This window comes from Lepidochelys kempii, chromosome 12 (assembly GCF_965140265.1).
Source record: "Lepidochelys kempii isolate rLepKem1 chromosome 12, rLepKem1.hap2, whole genome shotgun sequence".
Lineage (NCBI taxonomy): Eukaryota > Metazoa > Chordata > Testudines > Cheloniidae > Lepidochelys > Lepidochelys kempii.
In genome coordinates this window covers 1,808,742-1,823,989 of record NC_133267.1, presented here as the reverse complement: position 1 = coordinate 1,823,989, position 15,248 = coordinate 1,808,742, and the positions used below count along the sequence as shown (strand labels likewise).

General features: G+C 42.2%; 2 protein-coding genes across 5 annotated transcripts in view; one reads left to right on the top strand and one right to left on the bottom strand.

The window, feature by feature from the left end:
- Nucleotides 1–15,248, top strand: part of LOC140896496 (uncharacterized) — a 191,129-nt gene that overhangs the window by 50,707 nt on the left and 125,174 nt on the right. The gene's annotated exons all lie outside the window — the stretch shown is intronic.
- GLG1 (golgi glycoprotein 1) overlaps nucleotides 1–15,248 on the bottom strand; it is a 177,459-nt gene that overhangs the window by 50,272 nt on the left and 111,939 nt on the right. For all 4 annotated transcript variants that reach the window (XM_073307099.1, XM_073307098.1, XM_073307096.1 and 1 more), the window contains 4 exons: nucleotides 10,134–10,337; nucleotides 9,201–9,272; nucleotides 6,772–6,955; nucleotides 3,953–4,167 (listed from right to left, as the gene is read on the bottom strand). In XM_073307099.1, the coding sequence (XP_073163200.1) occupies nucleotides 3,953–4,167; nucleotides 6,772–6,955; nucleotides 9,201–9,272; nucleotides 10,134–10,337 (675 nt within the window). The remainder of the gene's footprint in view (nucleotides 1–3,952; nucleotides 4,168–6,771; nucleotides 6,956–9,200; nucleotides 9,273–10,133; nucleotides 10,338–15,248) is intronic.

The window sequence follows — 15,248 nt, the reverse complement described above, 5'->3', positions numbered from 1 at the left end:
CCTCTACTTTCAATGTCCCTAAGGATCATCAATTGTTAAGAGATCTTAGTGTTCTCTGCAACTCAGGACATACACCAGAGACAACACATCAACAAAAGGCCAACCTGGCACTGCATAAAGCCCCTAGAGCTACCAGTGCAGCACCGAAGTTAATGGAGCTGCAGAGAACAATATCCCTGAAGAAAGTGCAGAGGCCATCAATGCATCCCAAAGAGTAAACTCAAACTGAGGGGCCGAAAACCCAGCCTCACAGGCATCAACAGCTCAGCATACAATTCTGCCCTAATAGGGGCAGGGCTCTCCTTCGCTGACTGCTGTCAGTAAGGAACTAAAGGGCAAGGTTTTAGAAGGCACTGAAACATTAATCATTGATCTTTGTGAGAGACATCTACTGGTGCCTCAAAGGGCCATGCCTTTGAGAACTAGTAGCTAGTCTACACTATCCCACTAATCTGCACCAATGCAGCTGTGTCTCCGTGGTGTGACTGGTGAAAATGTATTTTGACAACAGGAGAGCATCCTCAGGTCAGCATAATTACCCCACCTCAACGAGAGGCAGAAGCTGTGTTGTGGAAGAGCTGTCATAGCACCACATGGATGTCTCTTTAAGTCGATGTAACTTACATCTACTTAAGCGGTAGTGTAGACAAGCCCTAGATGACGTCCTGTTTTTCTTATACTCAAAGCATACGATCTAGAAGCAGGGATCAAGGTGATGTTCTCTTTTTAGAGACGTGCTTTAACTAACATCCACAGAAGAGCAAAAGCAGCAAGCTCATTGTGGTGTGATACTAGAATGGACCAAAAATAATGATAGCTGAGGCAGTCACTAATCATCAAAATATCCTGCACAGATGAAATATAATGCAGCAATAAAGGAATCCAGATACTTAAGTTTATATGTAGCTATGTGGGAACTTAAATGTTATATAAGTCACACATGATACTTAAGTGCCCACTACTACTTGATAAGATGAACATTCCATTTAGAAAGCTATTTGTGCATCAGTCTATTCTCCCCATCCCTCTACCCTCACCCATCAAAATAAGGGGGAAATTAATAATTCCATTATTAATTTTTTGTTTGCTCCTGCTGCTTATTTTCTCCAGAGCACAGGCCACTTGATTTATAGGCAGCCACTGCTACTGAGCCAGCTTGCAACACAAAAATCAATGGTTGAATCAGAGAAGATCTGAAAAGTCCCCACAGAGAGTCCAGTGAAAAGCATAGATTATTCCCACATTCTTTTCCAAACGTTTGCATTTTCATAGTATCTTATGGAGATTCCCTTCACATTAAGTCATGAGACACTTATCTTAACTGCTACAAAAACGTGCGACTTACTCCCCAAGTGAAACCCATCCTCTGACACTTTCCAGAGTAACTAAATTGTGAGGAGACAATCCAATTTCAAAGTATGCAATCACTCCACTGATGCATCTGCTAACTTCAAGAGTCCAAAATAAACTCTCAAAAAAGCTCCATATAACTTAATATACAAAATTTAATCAAGTGCTCACACTCATCTAGATTTCATTATTAATAAAAATAGAAGAAAATGGTTTGGCCACAAGACACTTTGTTTGCAATGAGTTTATAATGAGGTTCATAGAATCATAGAATATCAGGGTTGGAAGGGACCTCAGGAGGTCATCTAGTCCAACCCCCTGCTCAAAAGCAGGACCAATCCCCAACTAAATCATCCCAGCCAGGGCTTTGTCAAGCCTGACCTTAAAAATATCTAAGGAAGGAGATTCCACCACCTCTCCAGGTAACACATTCCACTGTTTCACCACCCTCCTGGTCAAAAAGTTTTTCCTAATATCCAACCTAAACCTCCCCCACTGCAACCTGAGACCATTACTCCTTGTTCTGTCATCAGCTACCACTGAGAATAGTCTAGAGCCATCCTCTTTGGAACCCCCTTTCAGGTAGTTGAAAGCAGCTATCAAATCCCCCCTCATTCTTCTCTTCTGCAGACTAAACAATCCCAGTTCCCTCAGCATCTCCTCATAAGTCATGTATTCCAGTCCCCTAATCATTTTTGTTGCCTTCCGCTGGACGTTTTCCATTTTTTCCACATCCTTCTTGTAGTATGGGGCCCAAAACTGGACACAGTACTCCAGATGAGGCCTCACCAATGTCCAATAGAGGGGAATGATCACGTCCCTCGATCTGCTGGCAATGCCCCTACTTATACATCCCAAAATGCCACTGGCCTTCTTGGCAACAAGGGCACACTGTTGACTCATATCCAGCTTCTCATCCACTGTAACCCCTAGGTCCTTTTCTGCAGAACTGCTGTCGAGCCATTCGGTCCCTAGTCTGTAGCGGTGCATGGGATTCTTCCGTCCTAAGTGCAGGACTCTGCACTTGTCCTTGTTGAACCTCATCAGATTTCTTTTGGCCCAGTCCTCCAATTTGTCTAGGTCCCTCTGTATCCTATCCCTGCCCTCCAGCGTATCTACCACTCCTCCCACTTTAGTGTCATCTGCAAACTTGCTGAGGGTGCAATCCACACCATCTTCCAGGTCATTTATGAAGATATTGAACAAAACCGGCCCCAGGACTGACCCTTGGGGCACTCCACTTGATACCGGCTGCCAACTAGACATGGAGCCATTGATCACTACCCGTTGAGCCCGACAATCTAGCCAGCTTTCTATCCACCTTATAGTGCATTCATCCAGCCCACACTACTTTAACTTGCTGGCAAGAATACTGTGGGAGACAGTGTCAAAAGCTTTGCTAAAGTCAAGGAACAACACGTCCACTGCTTTCCCCTCATCCACAGAGCCAGTTATCTCGTCATAGAAGGCAATTAGATTAGTCAGGCATGACTTGCCCTTGGTGAATCCATGCTGACTGTTCCTGATCACTTTCCTCTCCTCTAAATGCTTCAGAATTGATTCCTTGAGGACCTGCTCCATGATTTTTCCAGGGACTGAGGTGAGGCTGACTGGCCTGTAGTTCCCAGGATCATCCTCCTTCCCTTTTTTAAAGATGGGCACTACATTAGCCTTTTTCCAGTTGTCCGGGACTTTCCCCAATCGCCATGAGTTATGGCTACAGTGACTTCCACACATTGCAGTTAACAGTTTAGCTGCTCACCCAGACTGCCACATCACACTAGAAGTGAAGTCCCTACACCAGTTGTCATCAACTGTCATTGCCCTCCACAGTACCACTTCCAGGATCAACCCACACAAACAAGCAGTATAGTCATTAAAATAGAAATTAGGCACAAACTTAAAATTAAGCAGAACTAATAAGTTTGAAAACAGACATTAATGAATTAGTGAGTTCAATTTATAGGGTTACTGTCAGGTCAAATCTGAACAAAACTTATGTTTAGAAAAGAGTTTTTATAAAACTTAAAGACAAAAGAAAAATTGTTATTTTTTCTCATCTTTTGGAGAAGAGTTAATATTCCCTGAAATGCTTGCAACCCAAACTTTGCAGCACTGTAGCGTATCAGAACTTGAAGTGAAAATGACTAGTCTATTTTCATTGTTCAAGCTGGGAGAAATAAAGACTAAAACAGAATAGTGAAAAGTAAAATTGTGAAGAGCTTTTGCATTTCTGGCAAACAAAAAAGTGGAATATTCTTGTATAAATGGAAGTTTCCCTACACCATGTGTGTAGGAAAGAGCCAGATGATTTCAAAGAACTACAGTATCTGGAGATCAAGTATGCAGCTGGAATTTTTAAAGCGGAGTTAAAGAAACGCAACACTGTAATTGGATCTTTAAAGTAAAATTTTCAACTGCTGCTGGATACTAAGTCAAGCTTCATGGTACCAGGATGTACAGCTACCACCAGCTTTTATTAGTTCCCCGTATGGCTAGATTGCATCCATTAGAATCCTCACAGCAACGTAATCAATTAGAGTAAGCAGTTCTTCTACAGAGCACACAACATGGAACTGAAGTGACATATGCCTCTCCTTACCGCCTGCTGGCAGTTCAGTCCAATGTTTCCCTTCTCCCCACGTATAACTTTCATCAGGCAATGCAAAGTACGCCCTTTCCGATGCAGCCCTGAGCAGTGGTGTTCAATCTCCCCTCGGCAGCTCAAAATGATTTCCGGGCTCAGCGAGAAGTCTTCCATTAGCATGCGCCGGTAATCCAACATTTCACCCTGGCACTCACTGCTCACCTGCCGACCTAGGCCAAGTGAAGGTAGATGTGATTTAGTGTTAATGCTTAGCGGGGTCTTTCTGTAGTGCGAGGAAGGTTATTGTAATTGAGTATTTCACACACTGAAGGAGTAGAGACAATACTGGCATTCTGTACAGCAGTGAGGCAATATAGATAGTTACTGAACACCACCCGATAAACCAGTGAACAAACAATTATGACTGATAGTCACTGTTAATACTTCAAATCAATAGTAACATAACTGCTGGGAATAGGAAGTTCTTTAAATAGAATATTTTATTCGGAAAAAATTTACAGGGACATTCCAGTTTGAGCATATATGGTTCAAGAGCAGCTTTTGTACCATAAGCAGAAGCCCTCAATGGATTTCTAGCCTTGAACTACAAGGTTATCATCTATTCTTAGCACATTCAAGCTATCAGTTTCACTGCAGAGATCGAAGCCACTTGCAGTAAATTAAGGGACTTTTAGGTAATTGGAAAATATTATTCTGGCCAAACGATGGGTTAAAAGTGCCATTTAGGGAGAGAAAGGTTTCATGGGAGACAACAGAGTCTCGTACTCAGACGGCCATGAAGTTCAGGCACATTACAGAAATGACATGCTGGATTTCTAGCAAATGGACAATAGTTAAACAGAAATTCAGCTTTAAAGAGTTTAAGATATGTTAGAAACCTTTCTAGAATTCCCTTATACAGTTTGACTCCAAAACCTGAAACTGGAAATCTCTCAACTCCAATTTTTGCCAATTCCCAAGTCATGCTTAAATTATACGGCTGGGAGAGTGAAGCAATGTTCCTTCTGAGCTAGAATGTGTGCACCTCTGGACTAGATAGTGCATAACATGTTCCATCAGCAAAGAGGAAATTAAACACACCACAGCAACTGCCTGCAGGGTTGAGGAATTCAGGGAAGCAACCAGTCCACACCTGTCCTATAAAGAAAACGCTACAGTAGGCAGTAAGTAGAACATTTTTTACACAATCCAAATGTAATTACTCATTCAAGGCCATAAATGCCAAGACTTTGATAAAGGCTGCCATGGCACTTTGGCCCTCATTGCGCCATAGGCGTTACAGCATGCAGTCCTACTAGCTATGGGGGGATAGCTCACTGGTTTGAGCATTGGCCTGCTAAACCCAGGGTTGTGAGTTCAATCCTTGAGGGGGCTATTCAGGGATCTCGGGCAAAAATGGGGGATCAGTCCTGCTTTGAGCAGGGAGTTGGACTAGATGACCTGCTGAGGTCCCTTCCAGCCCTGATATTCTATGATTCTCTATGATACAGACCACTGCAGAGTGGTTCAAACATCTCCAAGACACAAGTTAAGAATGTGTAACTGTGTGCGCCACTTGTACACAGTATTATAGCAGCTTTGCCAAGTTTATGTAACATGGTCCTGCTTTTTGAGACCCTCTGATAGGCCCTTATGTTCTGCAATGCCTGTGGGACAGTTATGGGTTCCAGGGCAGCCTCAGCACTCATTATCTTTGCTTTCTACATTTACAGAAAAACATTAATTAGCATTGTGTATCACTAGGATGCAGTATGCTCTGCTGATATATATACACACATGTGTATAGTAAGAAAATTAATTTACTTAAACAACTTAGCTGAGGGAGATGGGCTACTTACAACAGGCAAAAGAGTAAGTGAATAGCTTTGGCTTTCATGTTGTGAGTTGATCATAAATTAAGTTAGCGGTTTATATCATATACTAAGTAACATATATTTCACATTTACTATATAAGCAAAGAGGAAAATCACTTCGATTAGCTGTGGAGGGAAGGATTTAGTACAGCTGTTTCAGGTTTCAGTTCCACAGCAACAATTTAAGTAGACTTAGCCATTTTATTGTCAAGGATTTTAAAGTATATAATAGGAATCACTGAGCACACTTCAGAAACTATTCTCCATTTGATAATCTTCACACTGAGATCTCTGCCATGATGTAAGAATTCAAATAAGCAATGGTCTTCCACAAAACACATTAAGAGTTACAGGCCAGATTTTATTTTAAACCTTAGCTACAAAACAATCCACCAGATCTCTAACAGCTTAGGCATATGAAAGTTTTATATCAAGTACTGTTGCATGAGGGACACCCCACTGATGGAAGTATCATCAGTAGGCAGTTCCATTTTTCTTTGATGAGCTGGAGCTTGAAAATAGCAGATTCTGCTTAATGAGCAACCTCTTGGTGTCCAGCAAAAGAAGTTGCTGTTATCTGGAAATTGCCAATAAGTGGAAGGCAGGTTTATAGGCCTATAGCCAGGGAAGGAAGCACTGAATCAGGCTCTCTCTGGCTGCAGCCACACAAACCTGCCTGCAGTCAGCACTGAGCATGTCCCATTGCTTTCTTCCCTGGCTGCAGCCCTGCAAACTGTGGCCAGGGCCTTTCTTCCAAAAAAAGTTCTTAGTAAGCAACATGCCTGTTGCCACAATCTGAATGCCATTAACACTATAGTCAATGGGATGGATCAGCCCCTGGCAAAATGTTGCGATTAAGCAAAAGCTGTTAATATTGGGATTGCTATTAAGTGGAATCTATTGTAGTTAAGTTTCCAAATAAGTGAGCAAATCACGCTACCCAACTCTAACCCCTCTCACCTCTGTGCACTGCAGACTCTAGACACATCAGCAGGTAGGAAAGCCTGGCTTCCCGGGACCGGGGAAGGTTCTCCACGTTACAGCGGTACTTCTTCAGGTCACTCTTACAGGATTTGGCCAATGAATAACTGACTTTATAGTCTTGAGCAATCAGCTTTTGACGGGTTGTCAGTGCATCCCGACACTGAGGAAGATAAGTGTTAGAACAGTTGAGCTATCAATACAAATATATACCATCATGGGGTGTATTTGTCAGCCCACTCGAATATAGCGTGGCCCTTTAAGGGGTTGAAAGGTCCAACATAAGGACCTAAGGGGGATGTGAAGAGAAAGGAAGTAGTCTCAGGAATGAATGGTGTTTAGAGATAGAGTGATAGGATTTCCTCTAACAGGCCTGGGGCCAGGAGTCTTGCAGAGAGGGCAGGGCAAGACGCCCCTCTCCTCCAACCAACTGGCGACAAGCTGCCTCCTCCCTCACAGCAGACAAGACACCCAGAGATACCATCAAGGAAAGGCTGAAGCCTGATTAAGGAATAACGGCCAGTTGAGGCAGAGACTGGCAAAGGCCTCAGAGCTGGTGAAAACACCCCCTCAGCTCCAGAAAAGAGAACTAAGGACTCCTGCTCAGGAAGGACCAGGAAATCTGACTAACAGAACCCAGCTCTAGAGAGGAAAGCTGGGGATTCCTGCTTAAGGAAGCCGTGAAAAGAGTAACCCAAAGGAGGAACCCAGAAGGTTTCCAAAGACAGACTCAAGAAAGAAGAGAGTCTCCTGCTTATATTTATGGCTCTAGTTAATAAACAAGACCTTTGGAAAAGGGGTGCTCTTTGATTAAAAAGAATTTGTCTGCATTTGTTTATAAGCCAGGTGAAGGGGATGTGAGGCAGGTCTCCACTGCAGCGCCACAGCTGACCAAAAGGGTGCACACAGGGTTGAGCTCCAGGCCATGAGTCTGTTGCCACTCAATACATACATCATGTACTCTTAGAACCAGCACCTCGGGCTGCGAGAGTGCAGGTTGTCAGCTCTGAAGCTTGTAAAAGTTCACTGCTGCTTTGGATATATGCACATGCCGGGAGGGTATAAAAATGCTTTTCTATTTCTCACCGTGCTGAGCTCATAAGCTCCTATCTGCAGCAGTGCTTATCATGCCACAAAAAGCCACTGCCTCTAAAAAGGCCAAATATACTTAGGAAAAAGTGGCAGCCACTTGGAGTCTAAAATACTCGTGAGAAATGAAGCTTAGCTGGAGCCATTCTTAAAAGCAGGCACTACTCCTACAGTTTTGATTTCGGCTCATTTTAACTGAACTGTTAGATAGTTAAAACATCTGAAGAAAATGCAATGAGTACATTGCCTCCAGGTATCTCATCACAGGCTCATTCACTCTGGCAAGCCCCAAAGCAGGTCTGCCCAGATACCTCTCATCTCCATCCCTTCAGACAACAGATACTTTAATTCTTTTTAGCCCCAATCATTAAGATGCTGCTTTGGGAGTCGAAGGGGTTCCTCTCTCTCAAACATGTATGCCACTAAAACTATAAGTAAGAACCTCTAGTATGGATGATAAAGATCCTTTCCCCTTGCTTCCCGCACAGCTCACATTCACCCGTCATGAGGCTCCTTTACTGCACTATTCTGGATCGAGTGTCCCAAGGATGCTACTTGATGGCAGCAAACTGCACAGCATCCAGACTGAATTACTCCTGTATTGCTTGCATTTATGTTCCTGTGCCATTAAACAAGGTGAAAATATAGATACAGACGGAAAAGGTTTTGGACTCCAGTCTGGCACATCTGTGAGATTAAGTCAATTTGTTACAATTCCTATTAAACTCTATAGAGAAATTTAGAAAACTGCAGTTACCACAGACAATGCATCATTTCCACAAATTTGCTAAAAACAGCCCTTGATGAGTAGCCTGGTGACAAAGCGATAGGTTTAATATGCAATCCCTATATCGAGAGATACATCAAAACAATTTGTTTTACACACAAAAGCAACACCATTTATCTAGGACTTAAGGGATAAATAGCAACATCACCATTCAACGTTTAAAGTAGGAATAGCCACCCAAAGAACAGGAGAGATAGCTTTACTTGTCAAGATCCCTGAATTTCCTGACCTTTGCTTTCCCTGGCTTGGTAGAAGGACTACAGTTGTATATCCTTAGTGCTTTATATACCAAACGTAGCACTCCCATAACTAAACAAGAGTAACCAATCCATACCATGCTGGAAGCATGAATGTCCCAATTTAAAGGCATCTGTTCAAAGTTATTCAAGGATCCATATCTGTCTGGCCAGCTTAATAGTGAGTTACTGTAAATTTAGTAATACTGGGGATAGGGATGAACAAGACAGAGGGTCAGTTAGCTGGATGGATGATCAATGAGTAAAGGATTTGCCCACCTGAAATAGATACCTACCTTTTCACTCATAGATTCTTCAAACTTGTGGTTAAAAAGGCACTTGTAAACCCGGCCTTCCCCAGCCTGAGTCTGTGAAACAGAACAACAACACTGGTCATTTAGGATAGTTTACAGCTTACCCTCTTGCTAATCAAAATCCAATAGAATTGTGCTATTGTACCAAAGACCTACTTTTAAACTAATTAAGTAGTGTTCATGTACATTATGGGAATAAATCACTAACATTTCTTAAACATAGCACAGAATTGAAGGTGTTTTTTTGTAAAGGAAAATATTTCAGCTGAGTTTCCTTACTCTGGCTCCTGGGTTCTGCCATCTTTTCGCTGAGAAAATACCTTTTCAATTAATGCAAGAGAACCAGAACAAAGCAATAGGTCTGCTTTCCTGCTGCATCACTCCATGCCACTTCTCCATTAGCAGAGCCTATGATGTTTCTGCTGCCGTTAATTCAACATCATGACAAGAATTGGAGTAATCCAGAGATTCTCCCCTCCTGTCCACTCTAAAACCACACAATGAGATCAAAATGTACTTTTCATAAGAGCTCATAGGAGTTCCCGGTGCCAAAAGTGCTAAACTAAAGGCTTAGAAAAGCAAGAAAATCTGCTACTCAAACCACAGAGATAAAAAAAAACCTGACAACTTGTTTCCAGCCACTCAAAGGACTGATAAAAATGAGATGCTTAACAGAGATCATATGCTATTGACGGTGGAACAGAGTAGTAACCAAAGGCTGCCTAATGTGGTTGATCTCTCGCACAGTTTTCACCATAGAAGATGGACGTGTGAAGGCTGACAGGTAGTTCCCAGAATACCTTCGGCTGTTATGTGATCTTGCTCTGGTTCCTCTCTGTCCTTTGGTTCTTTTCAGGCATTGATTTGTGGGATAAGACAGAAGGGATGAAAGGACTAATATTTCCAACTACTCACATTTTCACAGAAGCGTTCCCGGTCATCGCGGCATGCGAAGTACAAGTGTCGGTCCAAGTGGAAGTCATCAGAGGAGAGTTCAGCCACACGAAGAATTGCTTTCTTACACACATCAGAAACCTGAATTCTGGGATCACTCTCCTCTGCCTCCTTTACCAGCCCTTTCTCCAGGCAGGCCACCACCTCTCCTTGTGAGTGCGCATCCTACACAACAAAAAGATTGCATCAAGACCTTTACCAACAGGATTTGTGGTCCATTATTTACAAGCAGAAGACAAGAACAAATATTTCATAACACATGGGAATGTGGAAAATGCCTGGTTACTAATTTAATGTATCCAATGTGTAAAAATCCATATTCTGCACCGCAAGCAGCCCATAATGCTGATTTACACATCCCACACTAGGCTTAGCAAGTGGCTAAGAAAGCCCAAGCAATTTTAACCCTTTATAGATACCTACCACCAGAATTAAGTGACGCTCTATTTAAATATAGACTTGAAAATTATGCAGACATGCATTCTGTTCCAGTAGGTCACGGACATTCATACAGTTGGTAGGAGCAACAATTCACAAAGCCTGGAAATAGTTGGCTCCCAAATTCAGACTGAGATGAGAGAGAAGTACCCCACCGTCAGGCTCCAAGCCAGGAGTGGCCAAACAAAACTAAACTGTAAAGCGATCTGCTCTGTATTCACAGTCCCCACCTCTCTTTGTAATCCAACAGCCTTGAGTGGCATGATCCACATATTTCAGAGGAACAGCCGTGTTAGTCTGTATTCGCAAAAAGAAAAGGAGTACTTGTGGCACCTTAGAGACTAACCAATTTATTTGAGCATGAGCTTTCGTGAGCTACAGCTCACTTCATCGGATGCATGCCGTGGAAACTGTAGCAGACTTTATATATACACAGAGAATATGAAAACATACCTCCTCCCACCCCACTGTCCTGCTGGTAATAGCTTATCTAAAGTGATCATCAGGTGGGCCATTTCCAGCACAAATCCAGGTTTTCTCACCCTCCACCCCCCGCACACAAATTCACTCTCCTGCTGGTGATAGCCCATCCAAAGTGACAACCCTTTACACAATGTGCATGATAATCAAGTTGGGCCATTTCCTGCACAAATCCAGGTTCTCTCACCCCCTCACCCCCGTCACATACCGTATCTGTGACGTTGCACCCCATAATGCTTTATAGAAATATGCTTATGAGTGTAAATATGACATGACTGGAATATGTTTTATTCTACATATGCCATGTAACATATCTCTGCAAAGCTTATGAACTAATGGATATATTCATCCTATTTACATGCATGTATCATTTTTGTAATCAAAGTTATGAATATTGGCTATGTACTTGCTTGATTTTAAGTAGCCTCACTGAAGCAGTTGGTCAGCTTCTTGAGAAAAGACTATTCTCATTAAGTGCCCAATCAAGAAACACTTAAGCTAACAATGAACTTTAAGAGATGCAAATCCACATCTGAGCTTTCCTGGGAATGTGGCATCAGCTGGTAAAGTTCTGAGTCATGGATGGACATGTGACTTGCCCATGAGACTCCAAAACTCCATCTTGCAGCTGGATCTTCACAGGAGAGAAGAGGTTTCCACCCACAAAAGAAAGTCTATTTAAGCCCCTAGAAACCTCTCCATTTTGTCTTCAGCTGGCTCAAGAGGTAGCCTCCCCAACCCCAAAGGATACCTGAAAGAAACTGGAACAAAGGACAGTAACTACAGGGGTGTGAGTGATTACTGGACCCAGACTAGGAGGCTAGTCTGTAAAAGAAGCTTATAGGAACATGTCTGAGGGTGAGATTTTATCTGTAATCACTTTCTTACTGTATTAGGCTTAGCCTTCCGTGTTTTATTTTATTTTGCTTGGTAATTCACTTTGTTCTATCTGTTATTCCTTGGAACCACTTAAATCCTATTTTTTGTATTTAATAAAATCACCTTTTACTTATTAATTAATCCAGAGTATGTATTAATACCTGGGGGCGGGGCAAACAGCTGTGCATCTTTATCAGCGTTATAGAGGGTGAACACTTTATGAGTTTACCCTGTATAAGCTTTATACAGGGTAAAATGGATTTATTTGGGGTTTGGACCCCATTTGGAGTTGGGTAACTGAGTGCTGGAGACAGGCGCACTTCTTAAACTGTTTTCAGTTAAGTTTGCGGCTTGTGGGGGATGTGGTTCAGACCTGGGTCTGTGTTTGTAGCAGGCTAGCATGTCCGGCACAACCAGGGAAGGCACTGAAGTCCCAAGCTCGGGGAAAACAGGCTCAGAGGTAGTAGTCCCAAAGGGGGTTTCTGTGATCCAACTCATCACAGTATCATAACAGACTGTTGAAGTGCTGACGGTTCACAGTGGAGTAGCCTCCTTCAATGCTTCTGGGTTTGCTTTAATGTGGTTTAAGGAGATTATCACCGTTTAGACACACTGCTTAGAGCAGTTTACCAAAATGGCCAAGTTATCTTTAATCTGACACAACCTTCTTATCACCATGGCAACAGCAAACAACAGTGTCACATTAAAGGAACATATTTGGGGGAGGGGAGGAATTAGAAAGCTGCTCTGTCAATGCAGCCTTCACTCTGGTCACTGATAATTAGTGATGTTAAGCACTCACAAAGGAGCTTTTAGCAATCTAGGATTCTCAGTGCTAATTCCACCAATGAAAGAAAGTCAAAGCATCCAACACTGCACTGAGTCTCATACGATAAGCAACTCCAGGCTAACGTCCACTGCCAAGTGGGCTCAACAGAGCCCAAATGTAACTTTGGATCATGAGTAACAATAGCAAGCAACCTGAGGAAGCTCACTGGTTTCCATAGGATGGCACTAGGTGAGTCACTTCTGCCCAGCACCCCTGAAGTAGGCAGCAGAATGTTGATCAGTGAGTTTTTCACAGCCACACAGCTGGGCATGCTTAGAAAATTAAAACAAAAAGGTACCCAAGACTCCTGGGGCCTTCAGAAAGTCTGAGCCCTTAAAATATGAATCCATCTCTGGTGGAGCTCTGACCAAGACAGCTGGCTGAGAAGAGTTCTATGACCAGAGGACTTTCAACTATCAGCCCCTTTCCTTCAATGTAGGCTGCTTTGGTGTGATAATCACCTACTCTAAGGGAAACTGTCCAGTAGTGCCCTATCTGACTGCTTGGATAAATCAAGCAGCTCGTGTGTCCTGCACTAACAGGCATTTACGGTGAGCCCTTATCTCCTTCAGTCCCGCTCTGTATGTCAAGCAAGTGTTACCATAACAGCTATGAGCAGACAGCAGCAGGGGTTGGAACAAAACAGGAATCTTTCAAACAGTAACATTGCTATTTAAAGCCACATAATTCTTCCAATAATCATTCCCTCCTTTCCGACATTTCTCCCGGCTCAGGAAGCCTCCAATACTGGCACACTAGGAACACAAGCAGCATTCAAAAGCCACGAGTTACTTAAACCATCACCAAGCCCAGAACTGCCACCACTTTTTTTTAAAATGGCCAAAAGGATATTGGGTAAAAACCTGATGGATGTGTCAGCTGAGCTCCAGCCATGAGTCAGCAGCCTTCAGAGGTGCCATTACAGAATACTGCTAGTGTGTGGCATCATGCCAGAATATTATCCCACACTACTGATTTATCTGTAACCATGCTGGACACAAATCTTCTCCCTCAAATCCCCGTGGTGATGCACATACAGCCATTGCAATCGAGCCATTTAGTATTACAAACTTCATAAAATGTGGCTTAAACGCATTTGACAACTCCCTGCTCCAGCCTGCCTTCCAAGCTGCAAGCTCTGCTTCAAAGATCCTCTCATTCATCTGCAAGCTTACAGACTGGGCACCCTCCTTGTTCGGGCATGAGACAACGAAAACTTTTCCTACCTGGGAAGGGTATGGTTTCTAGCCCTAAGGCAAAAGAACTAGAGAGCACTCTATTCAAGATTTCCTCATACCATGGGATTTTCTTTAATTAAAACTTCAGATAAAGACTTCAGTGCACATTAGGTACATGAATGGGATGGAAGATATTTTATTTGTGTGTACACAACCTACTAAAAAAAAAGAGTTAACTTGCATCTATGTAGTAAAATAATATCATGAATACATGATCACATGCTAGCTCACAAATGTTCTACAACCTTAGGTAAATATATCTTTCATACTCTGCATTACACTGTATTCCAGTCATTTAAAATACATACTAAACTGCTTTTAAATTTGCCACATATCCAGCACAACAGAACAGTGGAAGTTTGCAGACATACACAGGCCATCTAAGTTTGTAACTAAATTAGCATAATAGTTAACTGTGTGACCTCCTCATAAGTGCATAAGACTGAGCTGCTGTTTGATAAAAAATATAGACCAAGCTTTTCAAAAATTGGTTCTAAAGTTATGCTCCTCTGAATTGCACATTCAGGCACTGAAAGAAGCCTGATTTTCTTAAGTGCCAAGCTCCTGGCTGCTCTGACTTCACATGAAAATCATTAGGAGCTGCAAGAAGCTTGGGAACTTTTGAAAATCAAGCTACTTCTTTCAGTGCCTAAATATGCAATTCAGGAGCTTAACTTTAGCTACCAATTTCTTTAAAATGCTGACTATAGAATATGGTTGCTAAGTCATTAAATCTATACCATAGAGAAGAGTATCTTAATTTATATAGAAATCCAAGTTAACTGCTTCAGTCTGAGAGTGAAAATAGCTTAATATACCAGAAAGAAAAGATTACAAGATTTTCTAATCTTGAATTGTATATACTGCTCTCCAGGAATAGTGCTCATGTAATTATAGTATTAGAAAGAAAATAGACTATGCAGAAGAGTCATTTCTTGACTAGTGTACTTAAATATGCAACCATAATAGTCTTTTAATGCAGTTTGACAGAAGCACACAGAAAGGTGACAAAAAATTATTGGCATGAGTTCAGAATGACTGCATTATTCATTAAGCTCTAGCTGCAGTGCAGAGCCATGTGAATAAATACACCTACACCAGCACTCTGCTTGCTAATGTATCTTTGCCAGAACTATTTCCAAAATTATAAAGGATACACAGCAGCTTCCAGCCATTTAAAAAAATATCAACATGCTAAAAAATATGCCTCTT